Source organism: Taudactylus pleione, unplaced genomic scaffold, assembly GCF_031769625.1.
Source record: "Taudactylus pleione unplaced genomic scaffold, aTauple2 ptg000769l, whole genome shotgun sequence".
Lineage (NCBI taxonomy): Eukaryota > Metazoa > Chordata > Amphibia > Anura > Myobatrachidae > Taudactylus > Taudactylus pleione.
This window is the reverse complement of record NW_028285171.1, coordinates 94,841-115,052: the sequence shown is the minus strand read 5'-3', so window position 1 is coordinate 115,052 and position 20,212 is coordinate 94,841. Positions and strand designations below refer to the sequence as shown.

Here is a 20,212-nt window from a genome sequence, read left to right as displayed (position 1 = left end):
GAACCAATCGAAGGTTAATTTTCAAGCATATGATAGTGAAAGGGCCAGTTTCTTACTTATCTATATATATAAAAGGCTAACGCTGCTCCTCACCTCTAAGGGGGGAATTCAAGTGTGTTGCCCGTCGGCGGCTACTAGATGGCGCCCGACTGAACAATTCAATTGTTCCGTTCGGCTGCGCACAGCCGCCAGCACTGACATTTCTACTAGTAGTAATGACTGAAAAGTGACCCGTTTGGGGGCTCAAACGAGACATTTCGCAGGCGCGACAATGTCCCGTCACTTTGACGGACTGCGAAGTAATTTATTTATCAATGAGTTGGAAATAGAAGATCTCCATCCGGTATAAAAAGTTAAATTCCCTTATTTTGAGTTTAAAAGAAATGAAATTTAAAATCCATTGCTCAAAAAAAAAAGTGACCGTATACATCCTGGAGGATAAATCTCACAATGATGGACTATTGGTAGAGGAAGATGGTCGTCACAGTACAGTAACTGCCTGCGGAAGGAATGGACTGTATATTTATTCTTATGCTCTGTTCAATCAGTGGCACAGAACCCTGCACAGTGATTGGCCTGGCAGTGCCATGCCCGGTGACCTAGTCTCTTGTTTTGCAGTTCTGGAGCATGTCACAGTGCAGGAGGCAGAGCTTAAAGCCGGGAGCATCTTGGGCCTGTGCAGAGGAAAAGCACCAGGCACCTCAGAGGTGACGTATTAACCACCTAAATGACAATTATTTTTTCCAAAAGTGACCTTATTTTTTTATTTTATTTAAAAAATATATTTAAATATTTTAGTTGAAATAAAATGTGTCCATATGTCCCCATGGTACACCCTACTCCTCATTGACAATAGATTCCCCAGTGTCAATACCCCTCACCCTCCTAGTGGTAGTACATCCCTCAGTGACATTACCAGTCTTCTCGTATTTTTTAAAGCGGCAATCATTTTAAAGGCAAAACCAGCTTGATTTTACTTTTTAAAATGATTGCCGCTTTAAAAATACGGGAAGACTGGCAGGAGTTCCCGCAGCGGCTGCAGCTCGCAACCTGTTTAGGCAACAGTGATCTGGTTAAAGTAGGGATATGCAGGCTCGGATTAGTTCGGATTTTCCCGCCAAGTTCGGATTTTTCCCGCCAAAAATCAGGTCTCAGAAAAAGGCAAAATGTCATCTTTCATGGACTTTTGTCGAGTAATAATGATGTTTGTCCATGAAAGATGACGTTTTTCCTCTTTCTGAGACCTGATTTTTGTCGGGAAAAATCTGAATTTGGCGGGAAAATCCGAACTAATCCGAGCCTGCACATCCCTAGTTTAAAACATCTCCATTAATGGCTGTTAAAAACTCATGTATAACACTGGTACGTGCGAATAGAGAATAGAATTATAACTCTCCCTAGTGGTCTAGTGGATCCGGTGGGACCCAGTGGCGGGGGGGATGCCTTCCATTCTCATGATTGTAGGGTACTGGAGAAGGCAGCGCTGGGAGGGTCTTACATTCCTGTAGAGTAGGGGTGGGCTATAAGCGGCCCTCCAGCTGTTGTTGAACTACACATCCCAGCATGCCTTGCAACAGTTTTAGCATGTTGAAATAGAAAAACTTTGGCAGAGCATGCTGGGATGTGTAGTTCTACAACAGCTGGGGGGGGGGGGGGCTGCTTATTTCCCACCCCTACTGTAGAGCCAGTAAGATTCATTAGAATGGTTGAAGCAGCGCAGCTGAGCTCAAAGGTAAGTACTGCTGCTAAAAGGCCTGAATCCCATCCTTGTTGAACTACAAACACCAGCATGCCCATGGCTGCCAGTGCTTGATGTAAAATATGCAGTATATAGCTAAAATATGAAAAAAAGATTAAGACACTAAAATAAGACACCCCCCCCCCCCCCCCCCCAAACAAACCTCTCTGTTACCACTTTAGCATAACCCGCTTGTGATTTGGCTGGGTAGCGATTCACCCTCTCAGACAATTGGCGAGATCAGTCAGTTCCTTCCTACATGAACCAATACAGTTGTCACCCATCCACAGCGTCTAGCTTATCTGATCAAACTAATGCTGGGTCCCGAGCTGGATGTATAATGATTAGGCTGCGCATGGTAGGCAATGGGGATACACTCATCATTGATCTGTGTGAGCAGCGTGTGGACTTGTATTGCATGAAAATACATCTAGAACTGTCATAAGTCCCAGATAGATGGTGCTTTGTTTCCTGTATATCTGCAGGTCTTCCTGTCTTTTATTGTCGGCACTGATCTCCAGGAAGGACAGGAACAAGAGATTATACTGGATGAAACGCTAACAGTGGGGGAGGTATAAACCATCATCCACCTTGTCTCAGTCTCCCCACCCCTTACTGTATTCATTCAGTTATAATAGGTTGTGTTTTGGTATGCCCTGTAAAATATGGCAGTGTGTGTGTGCTGGGTATAGTAGTTCAATCTGCTCAGCCTCTTTAATGATGCATCTGTCACAGAATGACAGAGATTATTGCTGTTGTATCAGAGAGAAATTCCTGGTGTGGAAATGTTTGCATTGTGTAATACCCTGTTTTTAAATGTCCGTATCGTAATCAGATGTAGCTGGACTACTCTTCTGCCTTTAATTTTGGTTTTCGTATATCCCATGGTATTAACTAATCTCTGTCTTGTTTATATTTTCTCTTTCATCCTGTTGGGGGATGCGGGACCATGGGGTATATAATGCCTCCATTAGAATTATGGTGCTTTAAATCATTTAATTCTGTTTTTGCTCCACTTTCAGGACAGGGTACTGTGTTGCTGAGCTGTATTGGAAGCTTGTGAGTTTCTTTTTAATAGGCTTTATTACTATTATGGCGGTCAGCCTGGATTCAGACAGGTCCATCCGGCTGTCTGAGAACTGGAATTGGCTGAGAAGGAGCCGCCCCAGTACCTCCTTCCACCATCTCTGGATCCTGTGCTCGGGGCAGCAGACTCCTTCATTACCATTGCCAGTAGTGTCCACGGGTCAAGTGCTGAACCGCTTGTTTGGGATGGTACAGCAGCACCAGACAGCGTGCCAGAGTGTGGGCATGTAACTGCCTCCTAGTTCTGGGTCCTGTTCTTTAGATCACTGCCAGCCTCTGGTGGAACTTCGTGAACTTTACTCCATAGTCTTAATCCCGCTTGTATCCATCCTTCCAGCTCTTTCACTGAAGCATCAACAGATAACCCCAGGCATGTAAGTGTGATGTGCAAGGCACGGATTAAACATGAACGGTAGCTTTATGTTACCAGGTAGATCTTTTATTCTTTACCTAAAGGGAATAATGTAAAAATCAACGTAAGGTGGATGCCCCAGTAGCGTGATCTTCTATGTCCGCCTCTATTCTGATACTGAATGCCACTGCCTTTAACAATAGCACAGATAAATCAGACCATTACTATTGTATTATGGTGGCTGGGGCGTCTCCCAGGCCCATTTGAACTTAAGCTTGGGTCACAAAGGCTGTGGGAAATGTGGTCAACGTAACTTGATAGGTTTGCAGTCAGGGAGGCCTAGGTCTGTATTAGTGGCATTGGATAAACACATCAGAGAGGGGTCTGACTGTGATAGTGGCTCCGGATGCCAGTCTCATTGGGGCTATAATTTTGGCTTCAGTCATCTCCACTCTCCAAACTCTCTGGCGGAAATCTTGGGAGGCGGATTCAGGGCCTGATTGGGAGTTGGGCGGAAATTGTTCATGTGGTGCTGTATTGCATGCAGTGATATAAATGCATTTGTCTGCCCGTATGTAGAGTTGTCTGCATCTTGCAGGGCACTCACCCATACTCTATCTGTATGGTTTGCATACTAGTCATGGTCATCAGTGCACACTTGCTGCAGCCTTACGCTAGGGGGAAAAAAAAAGCCTGGCGTATTTACACTTACAATCCATTCTGCATAGCCCTCGTTGAATTTTGCGAAGTGCAAACGCCCCTTTACAGCCCAGTTACACCTCTTCAGTTGAAAGCGGAGACGCAATCAAACTGCACACCACATCGAGACGTCCATACGTGCGCACAGCAAAGGAGAATTCACAGCACGAAAACATGTAAGATGAGCTCCGGTCACAGTCTTCTGTTCAGTTCCGCAGCAGAGCCTTGAGTCGTTACCTTTTACCGGTGGTGTCTTATTTGCCCTGTAGCTGGATAAGATCATCAGGCAGCGGACGGGAAGATTTCCTTCCTACAGGTAAATTTGTAGAAAGCGCAGGGATCTAGTTCTAATTTCTTGTGTGCGTTTGGTAAAGATATGACTCAGGAGTTGAGAAGGCAGTTCTGTCCCTTGTGGAGGAGAGCATAGAGCACAACAGACCTGGTCTCCAAAGAAACCAGTGCCCAAGCCTTCAGACTATGAGCATGATGGACAGTTCGCTGTGGTGGGAGCCCGTTGGCTCCACTACCAGGATAATTTTTTCCGTTCCACTTTAAAAGCATTGTGGAACAGTTACATATCATAGGGGTATAAATCACAGCCCCTTCTGTGGGAATTGGTATGAAATACCGCCGGCCGCATGGTTCGATTCCCGGCAGCGGCAGCCCGACATCAGAGATCCCGGCAGCGGAAGCCCGACAGCGCTGGAAATCCCGATCGTGGATAGGTAAGTATTGTCTAACCTAACCCTCCTTAGGGGTGCCTAACCCTAACCTCCCCCCCAAGTACCTAACCTTAATCCTCCCTCTAAGTGCCTAACCCTAACCACCCCCTTCCCCGCTGCCTAAACCTAAGTCCCCCGGGGGGGTGCCTAACCCTATGCCCCCCACGGGGTGCCTAACCCTCCCTCCCCCTAGCCTAACCCTAACCCTCCCGGGGGGGTGCCTAACCCTAAGTCCCCCCCCGGGAGCCCTAAACCCTAACCCCCCCGCAGCTGTCCGCTCGCGGCGCCCGGCATCACTACGATCAGGATGCTGGGCGCCGGTCTCCCGGCGTCAGGGAAATGCCGGGCGGCTACATCTAGACGCCCGGCATTTCACCCTTGCCCAGGATATGACAGTCGGGAAGCCGGCTGCCGGTATTTAGGCAGTCGGCTTCCCGATTGCATACCCTTCTGTGTCCTGGGTAGGCCCTGAGAGAAACTGTTCCTGCATTACTCACCTGTAGTCACCCTGGTGCCATAAGATCAGAGGGGAAGAGGTTTTCATTAAAAAAAAAACGATTTTTGGTTACAAACACAAACTGGTCCCTTCTACCTATTTTGAACATGAGGACACTCAACACCTGTGTTCTTATGGACAGATTCAACATCATCCACGACATGGAATAGGACAAGCTCATCCTTTTCATGGACTTGCATGTTCCAATCTGGGAAATCCACCAATGTCTACTCAGATGTGCATCTCATTCCCACCATGCCCAGTTCCGGACCCTGGGCCTGATTCAATACGGATCGCAATTGCAACAGCGTACGCAGATCGGCCAATGGTGCATCCTGCGCATGCGTATGCACCGCAGTGTGTGTATGTTAGCATTGCGATCACTTACGCAGATACAAAGCCAACGCAGATCAAGGGGCGGGATGTCGGCGTTTGGGGGTGGTGACGGGGGAGTGGTTGCAGAAATGCAAGCGTGCCTGTCCGTTTGAACGCAGTTTCCTGGGCGTGCATAAATTAGCCACTGCGACGGCATACGCAGCTTGAGTACTCGCTTTGCTATTTCTGAGTAAGGTCAGACCTGTTGTAAATCTGCGTGAGGGGCCGATGTTAACGATATATACGCAGGACTGCGAGGTATTACGTATGAGAGATAGTGGTAGTCGGCATCTCTATGCTGTCTTTGCGTTAGCAAACATTAGCATATTTTCACAGCAAATCTGTGTGCGTAATCGCAGCTGCAGTTTTAGTCTGGTGACAGATCCTCGAGCTGTCTTGAAATTTAAAAACGTGCAGCTAGCAAGGTTCCTTTAGAGGGTTCCAGTCCAAACTTGGACTAGTCATGTGACTAGAGAATAAATGACCTTGCTGTTTTCAAGAATGCATTGGCCACTCCTCTGAAGACTGAGGATAGACAACCTCAATAGGGATCCTTCTATTTGCCACATGGAATTGAACTATTGTTTCGACGGATGACAGCATTCATTTTTGCTGGTATCTGCGGTTCTGTGGTTCCGATGGAAGTCAAGCCTCCTATATATGTTCTGGTATTAAGAGTGGCATTAGACGCTCTAATTCATGGACAGCCTGTGTTGCTGGTTCAGTCAGACAATGCAGTAATGTGCATCAATCACCCGGGAGGCACAAGCCGTTCCCTGGCAAGGAAGGAAACCAGCAGGATCATGTGCTGGTCTGGACAAAATTTCTGTGATATCAGCCATGTTTATCCCATGGGTGGGAAATGGGGAGGCCAGTTATCTCAGTATGCTCTTCCTGTATCCTAGAGACTGGTCTCTCAGTCCAGACATATTCCAGCAGATTAGGTCAGCCAGACACCAACATAATGGATTCCCTGTCGAACCTCAAATTCTACTACAGGGCATGTGATCCTCTAACGTACCTTGTCAATATGACGTTGGTCCTGTGGGACTCTCACCTAAGTTAATTGTTCCAGCCTTTGGTGGGGCTTCCACAAAATCTTAAAAAAGGTAAAAAGAAAGAGGAATCCAATGCTGTTGGTGACACCAGACTGACCAAGATCGTTGTGGTAAACAGACATTCTCAGGCTTTTATTGGGTCTGCCGTGGTGTCATCCTCAATGGAAGGATCTGTTGATTCAGAGGTTTTTTTAGCATCAGGGATTGGAGTGACTGGCTATGGTGTGGCAGTGATGTCTGTGATGCTTAAGAAGAAAGGTTTATCCAACCAGAAGGTTGAGACCGTGCTCATATCTAGAAAGGCTGTTACAGCAAAGATTATCATAGGGGGTCAGTTCAAATACATGCAACCTTACATTACATGTTCCATAGAGAGGTACAGGGTATGTGCAGAGTGCACATCTCCCTTATATATCTGAACCTAACATTGTGCATTTTCCTGTACACCCCTATGGGTGCGCATAGTAAAATGCACAAGGTAACGTGCTGTAGCCAACATTCACAGGCTGTCCTAATGGCTTATCACCTCTATAATGCATTTAACGGAATTGCCCATATAGAGACTGAGAGATTTATGTTTCTTTGTGTAAAAGAAGGAAGTTCCTGGCTAATTCCTTCCAGTTGGCCTGTTTCCGCAGGAATGCATGGATTAATGGATTAAAGATGAGTCATTGAAAGATTCAGATCTCTGCACCCACTGTTTTCTTCTAGACATGGTCGCTATCCGGGTCTCGCGCATGCGCACGACGAAGCCGGCTCCATCGTGCGCATGCGCACTGGCCCACCATCAACCCGGTTGCGAGCGCACAGCGCTTGCATCCGGGTCTGAATCAGACCCTGAGTTCCCTGCAGTATGGGGATATAGAGGATGGAGGAGCAGAAACAGATTTGAATTTATCGAAGGTGCCAAAGTCCTAATGGAGGCTCTATTTCCCTGTGGTCAAATGTCCCCCAATGGATCCAGAGAAAAAGACTTAGCGTAAGTATAAAAATCCCATTATTACAATGTTTTTTCGTCTCTGTATGTTTACATTTAGCTTTCATTTTATTCGTTTTTAACTTTTCTAGACTTTCTTTTGTTTTCTTTTGGAATTTTCCTGTATATTTCATTGTCCATAAGACTTTCCTGTCTCTCACAGACACATTAGTGTACCCTTCCCCGTGCATACCGCAGCAGCGGACATTTTGTGTCTGAGCAAATATGAATTGAGGAGGTTAGGCCTAATGGCTACATGATGTCACTGGTTCCAAAATGGCTCCCTCTAGCCTGTATAGAGGGGTTTACTCTGTGTATGTCATCACTTCTCTTTTCTTTCAGTGCTTAGAGATAATGCTGCAGAGAGTGGGGCTACCAGGTGAGAATTAATCCAGAGTTAAAGTTTGGAGCTGTAGAATTGATCATTGTAACTCCTGAATCACAGTACATTTCTTTATATGGGGTGATAACAAACGTCTCCTCTCTCAGGTGAGGCTGGATGGCACCTAAGAAAAATGGACTGGTGCTATGAAGCAGGGGATGCTGTGAGCGACGAGGTATGTGACTGATAATACATCGATCGTATATGCTGAGGGGTTGGCTCACGTTCTGCCTTGTGGTAATCTCCTTTTATTTCTGCCCCTCAGTGTCGCACTCATTCCGCCACTTGTGTAGCAGTTTTTCATCCCCTCTTTTCCTTCACATGTAAGATAATCATCTTGTCAGCCAATCATATTCACTGTTCTCTACTACAACTATATCCCACCATACAACACTCTATCCCATTGGTTGCACTACCCCCAGTAGCCGCAGCTGCACTGAGGGAGATGGGAGAAATAAGGGGCAAGGGGTCTCTCTTCTATCCCCTCCACACCTTCACTTATCACACACAAACACACATATATATATATATATATATCACACATATACACACACAAACTCACACACACACACACACACATATATATATATATATATATATATATATATATATATTATAATATGTATATACACACACACACTCATATGCATATATATATATATATATACACTCACAGACCAGCGGCACTCTCCTTTGATGAACAGAAGCTTAACAGCTTTCTGGCTTGACTCAGTTGCTGTCCCTGTTAGAGGTAGCCCTGTCCTGCGTATTCATCCTCATCCTCGCATGTAAGAACCGTCTCCATGCATTCATGGTATTGGCACATATTTACACTGATGACATATCTAATGCTGCATCCTGTCCCTGTAACACTGGTGACCCAGCCCTGATCTACCTGACGGCAGAGATGAGAGAGCGCCTCTGATTGGCTGGCCTCAGTCACATAAGATGGGTACCCGGCGATTGGCCTTTATTGTGACCATCTTGCATGGAGTTAGTACATTTGTTGTATTTACAGGACTCCTCACTCAAGGATCTAAAGATACGATCTGGAGATACTTTTGTTATAGCAGAGGGAAGACTGCCCCCTAAGGTGCGTGTTTTGATGACGGAAACCTACACCGCGTGCAGCCCACAGCACGTTATTATTATCCATGCATTTTATGTCTGTATGTGATCTCTTGTCACCTTCTCGCAGGGGTTCCTGAAGTTGCCGATATGGTTGTACAGCCCTAAAATACAACAAAACTCTGTCAATCATGTCATCCCCCATCTGGCTACACTGCCCATGGCCCAGTCAGGAGGTAATCGGCAACTAGATTTTATTCATTCTTTCAAATTATCTTTAAAGCTGGGTTTATATTGTTTTTTGTGTCTCCGAATTAACAAATGCATAATTTGCAATAAAGACAATGCCCGATTGAGGCAAACACATTACTGTCCAGTTGTTTTTAGACACATTGTTTCTCATGGCACACGCTCCTGTTTAATCGTTAGACCATAGTTGTGCAATAACGATACAATGACGATACACACTCTTCAATACACTTCAGTCCGATACTTTCGGATGAAAGTCCTCCACCCAGTAATCTTAGATATCCATGAATTTGATCATTCTACATTTGGTTTTTTGGACCCTCAATTGGCAATTTTTTAATGATTGGATAGACGCAGAAGCTGCTACATACACAGATCACTACGTAACCTCTGTGCGGGTCTTTTACCTCCAGTCTTTGGGGGAGATGTATCAAGAGAAGAATGTGGAGAAGTTGCCTATAGCAAAGAATCAGCTTCTAGCTAGCAATAATCCGGTACATTCTATAAGATGGTACGTAGAAGCTGATTGGTTGGCTTAGACAACGCCTCCACTTGTTCTCCTTAGAATGCTTGATACTCCTCCCACTTTGTTTCTTGCTATCAGTCTACACTCTCTCTGTCGTCATTGGACCTTCTCAATGTTTTCTCAGTCATTCCCTCCTTCCTTTTGCTTTCACAGATGACTCTGTGCAGGAAGGTGCAGACTCTGATCTCTGCTTTGTGCACCACGTGGAGATCTCCAGAGACGCTTCTCTGCAAGACCTGAAGATGCAGGTTTGTGCACGTGCGCAGAACATGCAATAAATGTCTACACATGCACCGTACATCTGTAGCGCCCTAAATGTGTATTGTAAAATATTTTGACAAAACAATGGAATTTTACTATGGAAATCGTGTAGTTCCTGCTCCCATGAGTTTTTCTGAATTGCAAACTGCCCTTGGTGTTATTTTCGAGTCCATGGTGTTTGTGGGCAGCGGCCAGCCGTATTCACAATATCGTCTCATGCACAGATCATGACATTGACGATTTTTGACGCTCTTGGGATCCTGTCTCCTGAGTTCCTCCGTATCTGGACATTGGAAAATAAACGCTTGGGAAAAGTGCTGCGCTGTAACCAGCGGCGGATCAGGTACACAAAATATCACCTAATAGGTGCTAAGAGTCAAATACTTATAGAATACCTGTAGCTAAGGATAAAACAATGAATCAATTTCAATAAACACCAGTCTGTGTACAGTATACCCCTGCGAGAGTTAATGCTGTTTTAAGAATGGTAAAAATAGAAGGTTATGCAGTCAGAATGTTTACTTTGTCCGAATGTTGATATGTACAGATTGTCAACACTGACATAATGTCGACATGTGAATATCGAGAGTGGGAATGCTGACCCCCGATTTTAGTGCTAGGGTCAGATTATGGTTAAGGTTAGGCTGCGGTTAGGTTTAGGGTTAGATTAAATTGCATTGTCGACATGCCGACTGTTGACAATCACAGTGTCGTCATTATTTCAGTGTTAACATTCTGAATATTGACATTCTGAATGTCGACTCAACATAACACACCCAAATCTAAGCATATACTTGATAAAACAAAAGTGTATGCTGATAAAAACAATGCATTGATTTAATAGTACATCAAATGGTAAAAACAGAGAAATAATTCTACTTCTATAATATGTGCCTTGAAAAAGGGCAGTGTAAATTTCTGAATGCCAAAGAAAAAAAAAGAAAAATAAATGAATTAGTCCAAAATGAAGTAAATCAGATTAATATTTTCTATTCTTAAGGTGGGTACACATTTGGGCGGGCATTAATCCTGCCGATGTCCAGGGACACCCTGGACTTGGCATGATTGCCGGTACACACTGCAGCAATTAATGAAGGACGGAACGAGCACTCGGTCCGTCCTTTATTATCTTGCATGGCCGTGGGAGCGCGCATATCCTGCGTACACATCGCACGATTTGTTGTTCTGATTTGGCCAAATGGGAACGATATCGCTCCAGTGTGTACCCGGCATAAGTCGGCATGATACCCTCACATAGTGACATATCTGAAAACCCATCTATATACATATAGATATTATAATGCCGGGTACACACTGAGCTGATGGATTGGTCAGCAGACCGATCCGCTATCAGAGAGGCCGATTGATAAGCTATACACACTTGCGGCCGCTCGAGAAGTCTGGTCTGATATCGCAACTGGGCGGGCATTTAAATGCCCAGTTGTGATGTCCGTGTCGGCGGTCCCTGCAGCCAGTGTATGGACGCATCGGCCTGATATGTCTGAACGACGTCGGTCACGTTCATATTGGGTGTACACACTCGCCTATGCACTTGCAATATATAGCGCATCCATCGAACGAAAATATATCAACGAATGTGTACCCAGTATTAGGAGCACTCTATGTCATCACAGACAAGCTAGAGTGTATAACCATTTCTCCATGGTGATAACCTAAGTATAGCTCATTGAGTGCATCACTTGCACACAGCGATGGTGGCTAGTTTCCTAGTGATTCCTTGGTTACATAGTGCCTCGGGAGGCTGCAGTTCCATTGGTCCAGTACACAAAATGGCTGCCTCCTCTGTGCAGTTTAAATCTTGGAGGGAAATGTCTCAAGCAGTAAAAAAAAAAAAAAAAAGTAGGGAAGTGGGCCAGTGGAGACGTTGCCTATAGCAACCAATTAGCTACTCCCTATCATTTTATAGAATGTACTTGATAAATGCTACCTCTAAGCTGATTGGTTGCTATGGGGAGCCACCTTCACTGGTGCACTTCCCCACACTTTTCACTGCATAATACATCTCACCCTTTGGTATTGTAATGTCGTGAGCTGTTTTCTGTTTTTAGTGACTACAAACTGGGGATTAGGACCACACTTTGCGTGGAGCCTCTATACACAGAGGAGTTCTTAGGGTGAGTACTGGGGTTATTAGCAGTTCTGCTGGAATTAAAAGGCTAAGACGCGTTTGTAGTTTGGTAAGATATTTACAAAGCAACGAGGCGATGAATATAATATACTGCTTTAATATCCTTCATGACCCTCCAGTCCCCAGGATCTACTGCTGAGGGTTCAGCTTTCTGTCCCGGGCGAGTGTCGCTACTTTCCCCCTGTGGACATTGCTTGGAATATCTCTCGTGGATGCACAGCCTCCGCCCTCCGCCAGCGGGTTGCCACCCATTGCTCACTGCCTGCAGACAAAGTGGAGATTGCAAAGTACTTTCCAGACAAACACGAATGGCTCCCAATATCCAGCTGGGTGAGGATAATAATAAGAGTGGGACTGTAGTTATATGAAAGGCTCATGTAATGATATAGTGAGTCCTCAGACCATTTACTGCAAAAAAGAGATGGATCTTAATGTATGTAATCACTGAAGGGATTTGTGCAGAGCATACGAATAGCAAGCATTTGCATATACATTCTGTTCTTCACTACAGTATGTAAACCTATATTTATCTAATAATCAGAGTGTGTTCCAAGCGTATGACTGTGTTGATCTTTTGCGTTAGACTCAGCAAGTATCCAAGAAAAAGAAGAAAAAGAAATCGGAGAGCCTGCAGGGTGCGCCCTATTATATAAAGGATGGGGACATTATTGGGGTAAAGGTGAGTAGCGTCCTTGAAATAAAAAAATAATAATAAGTTGATTTACGTCAACAGACCCTTTCTCACCCAGGATGCCACCAAAACCCTCATACACTCACTGGTCATCTCCAGATTGGACTACTGTAACCTCCTCCTATCTGTCCTCCCCAACTCCCATCTCTCTCCACTCCAGTCTGTGCTCAATGCTGCTGCTCGGCTCGTCTTCCTCTCCAAATGCTCTACATCTGCCTCCCCTCTCTTACAAGCCCTCCACTGGCTCCCCTTCCCTTTCAGAACCCAATTCAAGGTTCTCACACTCACTTATAAAGCCCTCACCCATTCCTCTCCCATTTACATCTCTGACCTCATCTCCCTTCACTCTTCTGTCCACCCTCTTCGATCACTTAATACACGCCGCCTTTCATGCCAACTGATTACTTCCTCCCACTCCCGCCTCCAAGATTTTGCCCGCGCTGCTCCTCACCTTTGGAACTCTCTCCCTCTCCCCATCAGACTCTCCACCTCTCTACGATCTTTCAAACGAGCTCTTAAGACCCACTGCTTCATTAAAGCCTTCCAGCTCTCATCCTAACTTGCTGCTACATCTTCCTTCCTCTCCTCCTGCCCCATCTGTGTCACTCCTGTTTGTCTGCCCCTCCCTTAAAGAAAGTAAGCTCTTTCGAGCAGGGCCCTCTACCCTCTCGTGCTTCTCCCTACTGTAATTTAATTTATCCCTTACTCCCCACTAGGGCAACTAACACTCGGCTGCTTATGTGGGCGTATTGGTCTCTAATATAACAATGCTTATTATATATGTCCGTATCCTGCATTGTATTGTATTGTAAGTCACTGGTTACTTATTTGTTCATGTACTTTGTAAGGCGCTGCGGAACACTTGTGGCGCCATATAAATAAATGATAATAATAATAATTTGCGTGGGCTGTGGGAATGAAAGCTGTGTTTCCGGCAGAACCTGCTGCTGGATGACCGGATGGACTTCAGTTCGGAGACTGACTATATTGCCAAAGAGAGACAGAGGCAGCTTGCAGACAACAAAAAGAAGGGGTGAGGATTGTGCTGGCCTTACATACTGTTATTTTGTTATAAGTGTTTAATCCGATGGCTGAATTCCCACCGATAGGTCACTGAATGGAGACAGTTGTTTCTTACTGCTATTGTTGACCTGCAACACTATATACAGATGTGTCCTTGTATGTCTTTGCTGCAGTCGAGCTAAAAAGCCCCTCTGTGCGCCAGGTCCCGTGAGACTCTGCTAGCGCCGGGCATCTTTTTTATGTCTCTTTTTTTGCAGGAAACGTGTCTAAGTTGTAATGTGATGCGACTAGCAGCAATGCACTGATTAATTTGATATGCGACACTTGTATATCTGTGTGCAACTGAGTCCCTCAATCTGTATATGAAGTGCTACAATGTAGCGGACGCAGCTTTTTTTGTTAGAACTATATACAGACTCAGGAGCACACAGATACACAGGTGTCACATATCACATTACTCAGCACAGTCTCCCATATACAGACTCAGGTGCACACAGATATACAGGTGTCACATATCACATTAATCAGTGCAGTCTCCTGTATACAGACTCAGGAGTACACAGATACACAGGTGTCACATATCACATTACTCAGCACTGTCTCCCATAAACAGACTCAGGAGTACACAGATACACAGGTGTCACATATCACATTAATCAGTGCAGTCTCCCGTATACAGACTCAGGAGTACACAGATACACAGGTGTCACATATCACATTACTAAGCGCAGTCTCCCGTATACAGACTCAGGGGTACATAGATACACAGGTGTCACATATCACATTAATAAGTGCAGTCTCCTATATACAGACTCAGGTGCACACAGATATACAGGTGTCACATATCACATTAATCAGCACAGTCTCCTATATACAGACTCAGGAGCACACAGATATACAAGTGTCACATATCACATTACTCAGTGCAGTCTCCTATATACAGACTCAGGAGCACACAGATATACAGGTGTCACATATCACATTACTCAGTGCAGTCTCCTATATACAGACTCAGGAGCACACAGATATACAGGTGTCACATATCACATTACTCAGTGCAGTCTCCTATATACAGACTCAGGAGCACACAGATATACAGGTGTCACATATCACATTACTCAGTGCAGTCTCCTATATACAGACTCAGGAGCACACAGATATACAGGTGTCACATATCACCTTAATCAGTGCAGTCTCCTATATACAGACTCAGGAGCACACAGATATACAGGTGTCACATATCACATTACTCAGTGCAGTCTCCTATATACAGACTCAGGAGCACACAGATATACAGGTGTCACATATCACATTACTCAGTGCAGTCTCCTATATACAGACTCAGGAGCACACAGATATACAAGTGTCACATATCACATTACTCAGTGCAGTCTCCTATATACAGACTCAGGAGCACACAGATATACAGGTGTCACATATCACATTAATCAGCACAGTCTCCTATATACAGACTCAGGAGCACACAGATATACAAGTGTCACATATCACATTACTCAGTGCAGTCTCCTATATACAGACTCAGGTGAACACAGATATACAGGTGTCACATATCACATTAATCAGCACAGTCTCCTATATACAGACTCAGGAGCACACAGATATACAAGTGTCACATATCACATTACTCAGTGCAGTCTCCCATATACAGACTCAGGTGCACACAGGTGTGACATATCACATTAATCAGCACAGTCTCCCGTATACAGACTCAGTGGCACACAGATACACAGGTGTCACATATCACATTACTCAGTGCAGTCTCCCATATACAGACTCAGTGTCACACAGATAAACAGATGTCACATATCACATTACTCAGCACAGTCCCCCATATACAGACTCAGGAGCACACAGATATACAGGTGGCACATATCACATTAGCGCAGTCTCCCATATACAGACTCAGTGTCACACAGATATACAGGTGTCACATATCACATTAGCGCAGTCTCCCATATACAGACTCAGTGTCACACAGATATAGAGGTGTCACATATCACATTACTCAGCACAGTCTCCTATATACAGACTCAGGAGCACACAGATATAGAGGTGTCACATATCACATTACTCAGTGCAGTCTCCTGTATACAGACTCAGGAGCACACAGATATACAGGTGTCACATATCACATTACTCAGCGCAGTCTGCTGTTGTGATCTAGTGGCATCTTCAGCAAAAAAAGATGCCCGGCGCTAACAGAGTTGCACTAGGCCTGGCAACTCACTCACACCAGGCAAGTTGCGCTCCGTGGCGTATTGAGGAGATATATATACCGTATATACTCGAGTATAAGTCGACCCGAATATAAGCCGCGGTACCTAATTTTACCACGAAAAACTGGGAAAACTTATTGACTCGAGTATAAGCCTAGGGTGGGAAATGCAGCAGCTACTGGTAGTAATCCCCCCCTGGTACTGTCCCCAGTAGTAATCCCCCCCTGGTAGTGCCCCCAGTAGTAATATCCCCCCCTGGTAGTGCCCCCAGTAGTAATACCCCCCCTGGTAGTGCCCCCAGTATTAATCCCCCCCCCTGGTAGTGCCCCCAGTATTAACCCCCCTGGTAGTGCCCCCAGTAGCAACATCCCCCCCTGGTAGTGCTCCCAGTATTAATCCCCCCCCCTGGTAGTGCCCCCAGTAGCAATATCCCCCCCTGGTAGTGCCCCCAGTATTAACCCCCCCTGGTAGTGCCCCCAGTAGCAACATCCCCCCTGGTAGTGCCCCCAGTAGCAACATCCCCCCTTGTAGTGCCCCCAGTAGCAACATCCCCCCCCCCTGGTAGTTCCCCCATTATTAATCCCCCCCCTCTGGTAGTGTCCCCAGTAGCGATATCCCCCCCCCTGGTAGTACCCCCCGGTAGTACCCCCCCCCAGTAGAAAGAAATGTAAAAAAAACAAACACTTACCTGTAACCCCGCTCCTGGTCCCGACGCTGCTTCAGGCTCCTCCGCCGCTTTGCATAATGGGAGAGACGTCGTCATGATGACGTCTCTCCCATTACCCACTGCGGGAGCCGGAAGATGGCTCCCGCAGTGGGAGCAGCAGCAGCCGCTGAGAGTCTGACAGACTCTCAGCGGCTGCTGATTATACCAAACACATAGCTGCCGGCACCAGTGGCTGTGTGTTTGGCAGTGTGTAGTGCTGACCGAACTCCGTCCGGTTAGCGCTACACACGCGGCGCAGGCTGTGTCACAGTGACACAGTCTGCACCGCGGCCCGCATGGTACGCTACTCAGCAGCGTACCATGCGGGCATGACTCGAGTATAAGCCGAGGGTGCTTTTTCAGCACAAAAAATGTGCTGAAAAACTCGGCTTATACTCGAGTATATACGGTATATATATATATATGTGTGTGTGTGTGTGTGTGTATATATATATGTATGTATATATATATGTGTATATATGTATGTATATATATATATGTGTATATGTATATATATGTATATATGTATATGTATATTAAATGTATTTTTTTATCTATCTCTGACTTAATATAACAAACAGCAAGTCAACTTATTAAATTATTGTTTATTGTATGTTTTTTATTATTTGCTATGCCTGTAGTAATTCTGTTCTTTTCTCCCTGTCTCTTTCTTGCTCTCTATTGCTGTCTCTTTATTGCTTTTCCGTTTATCCCTCTCACTCTCTTTTAACCCTCTCTCTCCTCTCCCTGTCTTTATTTATATCCCTCACAGTCCACAAGCCTTTTACAATGAAAAGGTTCGTCCAAGTGTCCGGAAGACGGAAACATCACTCTCCATCCGGGTGGGAGTTTTCAGATAGCAGAGACTTGCTTTCGTAATTAGAGCAATGTAGTAAAGGGATATCGTTTTCCTTAATCTCAGGGATGATCATATACTGTCGTTGAAAGGCAGTGTGATGTTGTGGTATAGATCTATATCTCCCCCTGGAGGTCATAATCAGGTACAGCACTACCTTCAGTAGGTGTCTATAAGTGCTGGTTCCTGTGCTCTGCTGCAGAACAGCCAGGGACGTCTCACCCTGTGGAGGTGCCTTCTCTCTTCTCGTTATCTCATGCAGATCACTTTTACTTGTTCTTGCTAAATTGCTGCTCTGGTGGAAAAAAATGAAAAGCTCATTTCTCTATTTCATCAAGCTGTTCTAACTTTCACAACATGTTATATTTTGGTTTTTTTTTGTCATGGTCGGTTTTCGGAAGGATTACATTCCCACTCATTATTGGGGGAATCGGCTGCTGTCAGGATATGACAGTATCCTATAGCGGACCTGGCCAACCTGTGGCGCTCCAGCTGTTGTGAAGCTACAAGTCCCAGCATGCTTTACCAGCTGATCGGTGGCTGGGACTTGTAGTTTCACAACATCTGGAGAGCCACAGGTTGGTCAGGCCTGTCCTATTGGTTACATCACAATATCCGAACGGTTACAAGGGCTTGTTGACAGACGTGCACTTCTGGAGTTATTGTTCCTGTGACCCTATGCCATGCAACACAGTATATGTAATGCAGTGTGTTGGGATGGTTTACATGGCAGCAGATAGACCAGTTTTATTTTCCACCTACGGGGCTTTGCTAACTGTGCCTTCACCTGGTCTGACCTCCCATAGTCCCTGCTGACGCTGGAGTCATTTACCAGACTCTCCCGGCACTGTCAGATTATGCGACCAAATTAAAACACTTTACTGCACCTGACTCAGAGCCCTCAAATTAAAATTGAGATCACAAAAAAAAAAAGTTTGCAAACTTCTGGTCTAAGTAATTGCTGCAATAAATACTGTACCAAGGAAAACTTTTCTGAAGCTGAACACTGTCAGTAAGTTCAGAGTTTCCCCTTTGACAGCCTACATACATAGCTTTACGATGTTGGGAACACAACGGTTTATTGTCACACACGGTTACTGTATGTATAAGATCCTGAAATCAGACCGATCACCAGACCAGATACATTTACAATAACTGCAAATGAAGTTTGAGAATTCCATAGTCACAATGTTTGAATTGTAATTCAAGTTTTGGAGATGTATGCGCATATATGGCTTTGTTTTCGTTTTTTCAAAAAATTGTATGTACCGTACCCATTAAATCTTAGGAAATAAGAAAATTTTTTTTACTTTTTTTTTTTTTTCTTCTGGTAAAACCATTTATAAACAGCATTAAAGGAGTTTTCTGACTTCTTACAACTTTACATTTTTTTTCTACTTACCTTTTTACTAAATATGTTGTTTTTTATTTCATGTGTCTGTATAATGTTTTTTTTTTCTTTTTGGCACTATGGTTATAACACTAATACTGTTCTCTGTGTGGTACAGTTGTATTTCGTGCACAGAACAGAGCTGAACTGTGTCATATCCAAAGGCAACTAAAACAAACCTCTGTCTGTTTCATACAAAATACCTTAAAACATAGGACAGCAAGTACAGTAAAGGAAGGTAATTGCTTTTTTTAGGGCAAGTAGAGACCAATTTGTTAAAGATGTCTGAAGGAAGAAAACCCATTTAAAGTGTTCAGTAGCAATATGTGTGTAAGACGCAGCCAACAATTCAATCATTTCTGCAGAAGTTCCAAAATAAAAATATGAAATGTACAAGATTCAATGTGTATGGCAATTCATTATTCCTTTGGCAAGCTGTATAATATTTATATAGTATGTTGCTTTTACACCTTACTTGCTGGTGTGATGTATTTATTTATGCATCCTTTATCGATGTCCTTTGCTCACTTCCTAGTCCAGGACCCTGTCCGCCAATCAGAGCCATAACTAGACTTTTTGGTGCCCTGTACCAGAGAGAGTATTGGCACCCCCCCCCCCCTCCCATTTTTAAATAGGGACATGAGATAGTGCACCTGATAAAGGGCCATGGCCTCATGGGGAAGAGCCAGGGAAGAGATAGAGGTGGCCAGGAGATGCTGGGGATAAAAGAAGAGGAAGCTACAAGTGAGATTGATAATAAACAGGTAAATTGACAGGTCCCAACAGCACCCCCTGCCCTGCAGTGCCCTGTGCCATGGCACTGGTCGCGCTACCCTAGTTACGGCGCTGCCGTCAATGATTGTTAGGATTAGTGCATACAGAATTCCTTGCTGTTAGTCATTCCTTCCATTTTCATTGGATCTACCAGTGCTGACAATGGCCCTGATTCAGAGCCGGACGCTCTGACCAGAGCGCTCACTCTGAATCAGGGCCCTCCTCCATTAATATGGAGCGTCCTACTGGACGCTCGTATAGCTGTGGGTCACCACCCACAGCATATACGAGCGTCCAACAAGATGGTCGTGATGGTCTTGACCATCGCGACCATCGGCCTTGCGAGTGAAACCCTGTGGTCGGGTTTCTCAACCACAAGCCCTGGAGTGATTTTGGCT

General features: G+C 44.9%; 1 protein-coding gene across 1 annotated transcript in view; it reads left to right on the top strand.

Moving 5' to 3' along the window:
- The window catches only part of USP40 (ubiquitin specific peptidase 40), an 81,128-nt gene extending 61,690 nt beyond the window's left edge, over positions 1–19,438 (top strand). The window contains exons 20-32 of the mRNA XM_088457577.1: positions 619–707; positions 2,224–2,310; positions 7,845–7,881; positions 7,992–8,059; positions 8,903–8,977; positions 9,083–9,188; positions 9,881–9,975; positions 10,213–10,331; positions 12,058–12,123; positions 12,257–12,467; positions 12,721–12,816; positions 13,767–13,861; positions 17,567–19,438. Coding sequence (XP_088313703.1) covers positions 619–707; positions 2,224–2,310; positions 7,845–7,881; positions 7,992–8,059; positions 8,903–8,977; positions 9,083–9,188; positions 9,881–9,975; positions 10,213–10,331; positions 12,058–12,123; positions 12,257–12,467; positions 12,721–12,816; positions 13,767–13,861; positions 17,567–17,654 — 1,232 coding nt within the window. The 3' untranslated portion in view covers positions 17,655–19,438. The remainder of the gene's footprint in view (positions 1–618; positions 708–2,223; positions 2,311–7,844; positions 7,882–7,991; positions 8,060–8,902; positions 8,978–9,082; positions 9,189–9,880; positions 9,976–10,212; positions 10,332–12,057; positions 12,124–12,256; positions 12,468–12,720; positions 12,817–13,766; positions 13,862–17,566) is intronic.
- Positions 19,439–20,212: the final 774 nt, after the last annotated feature.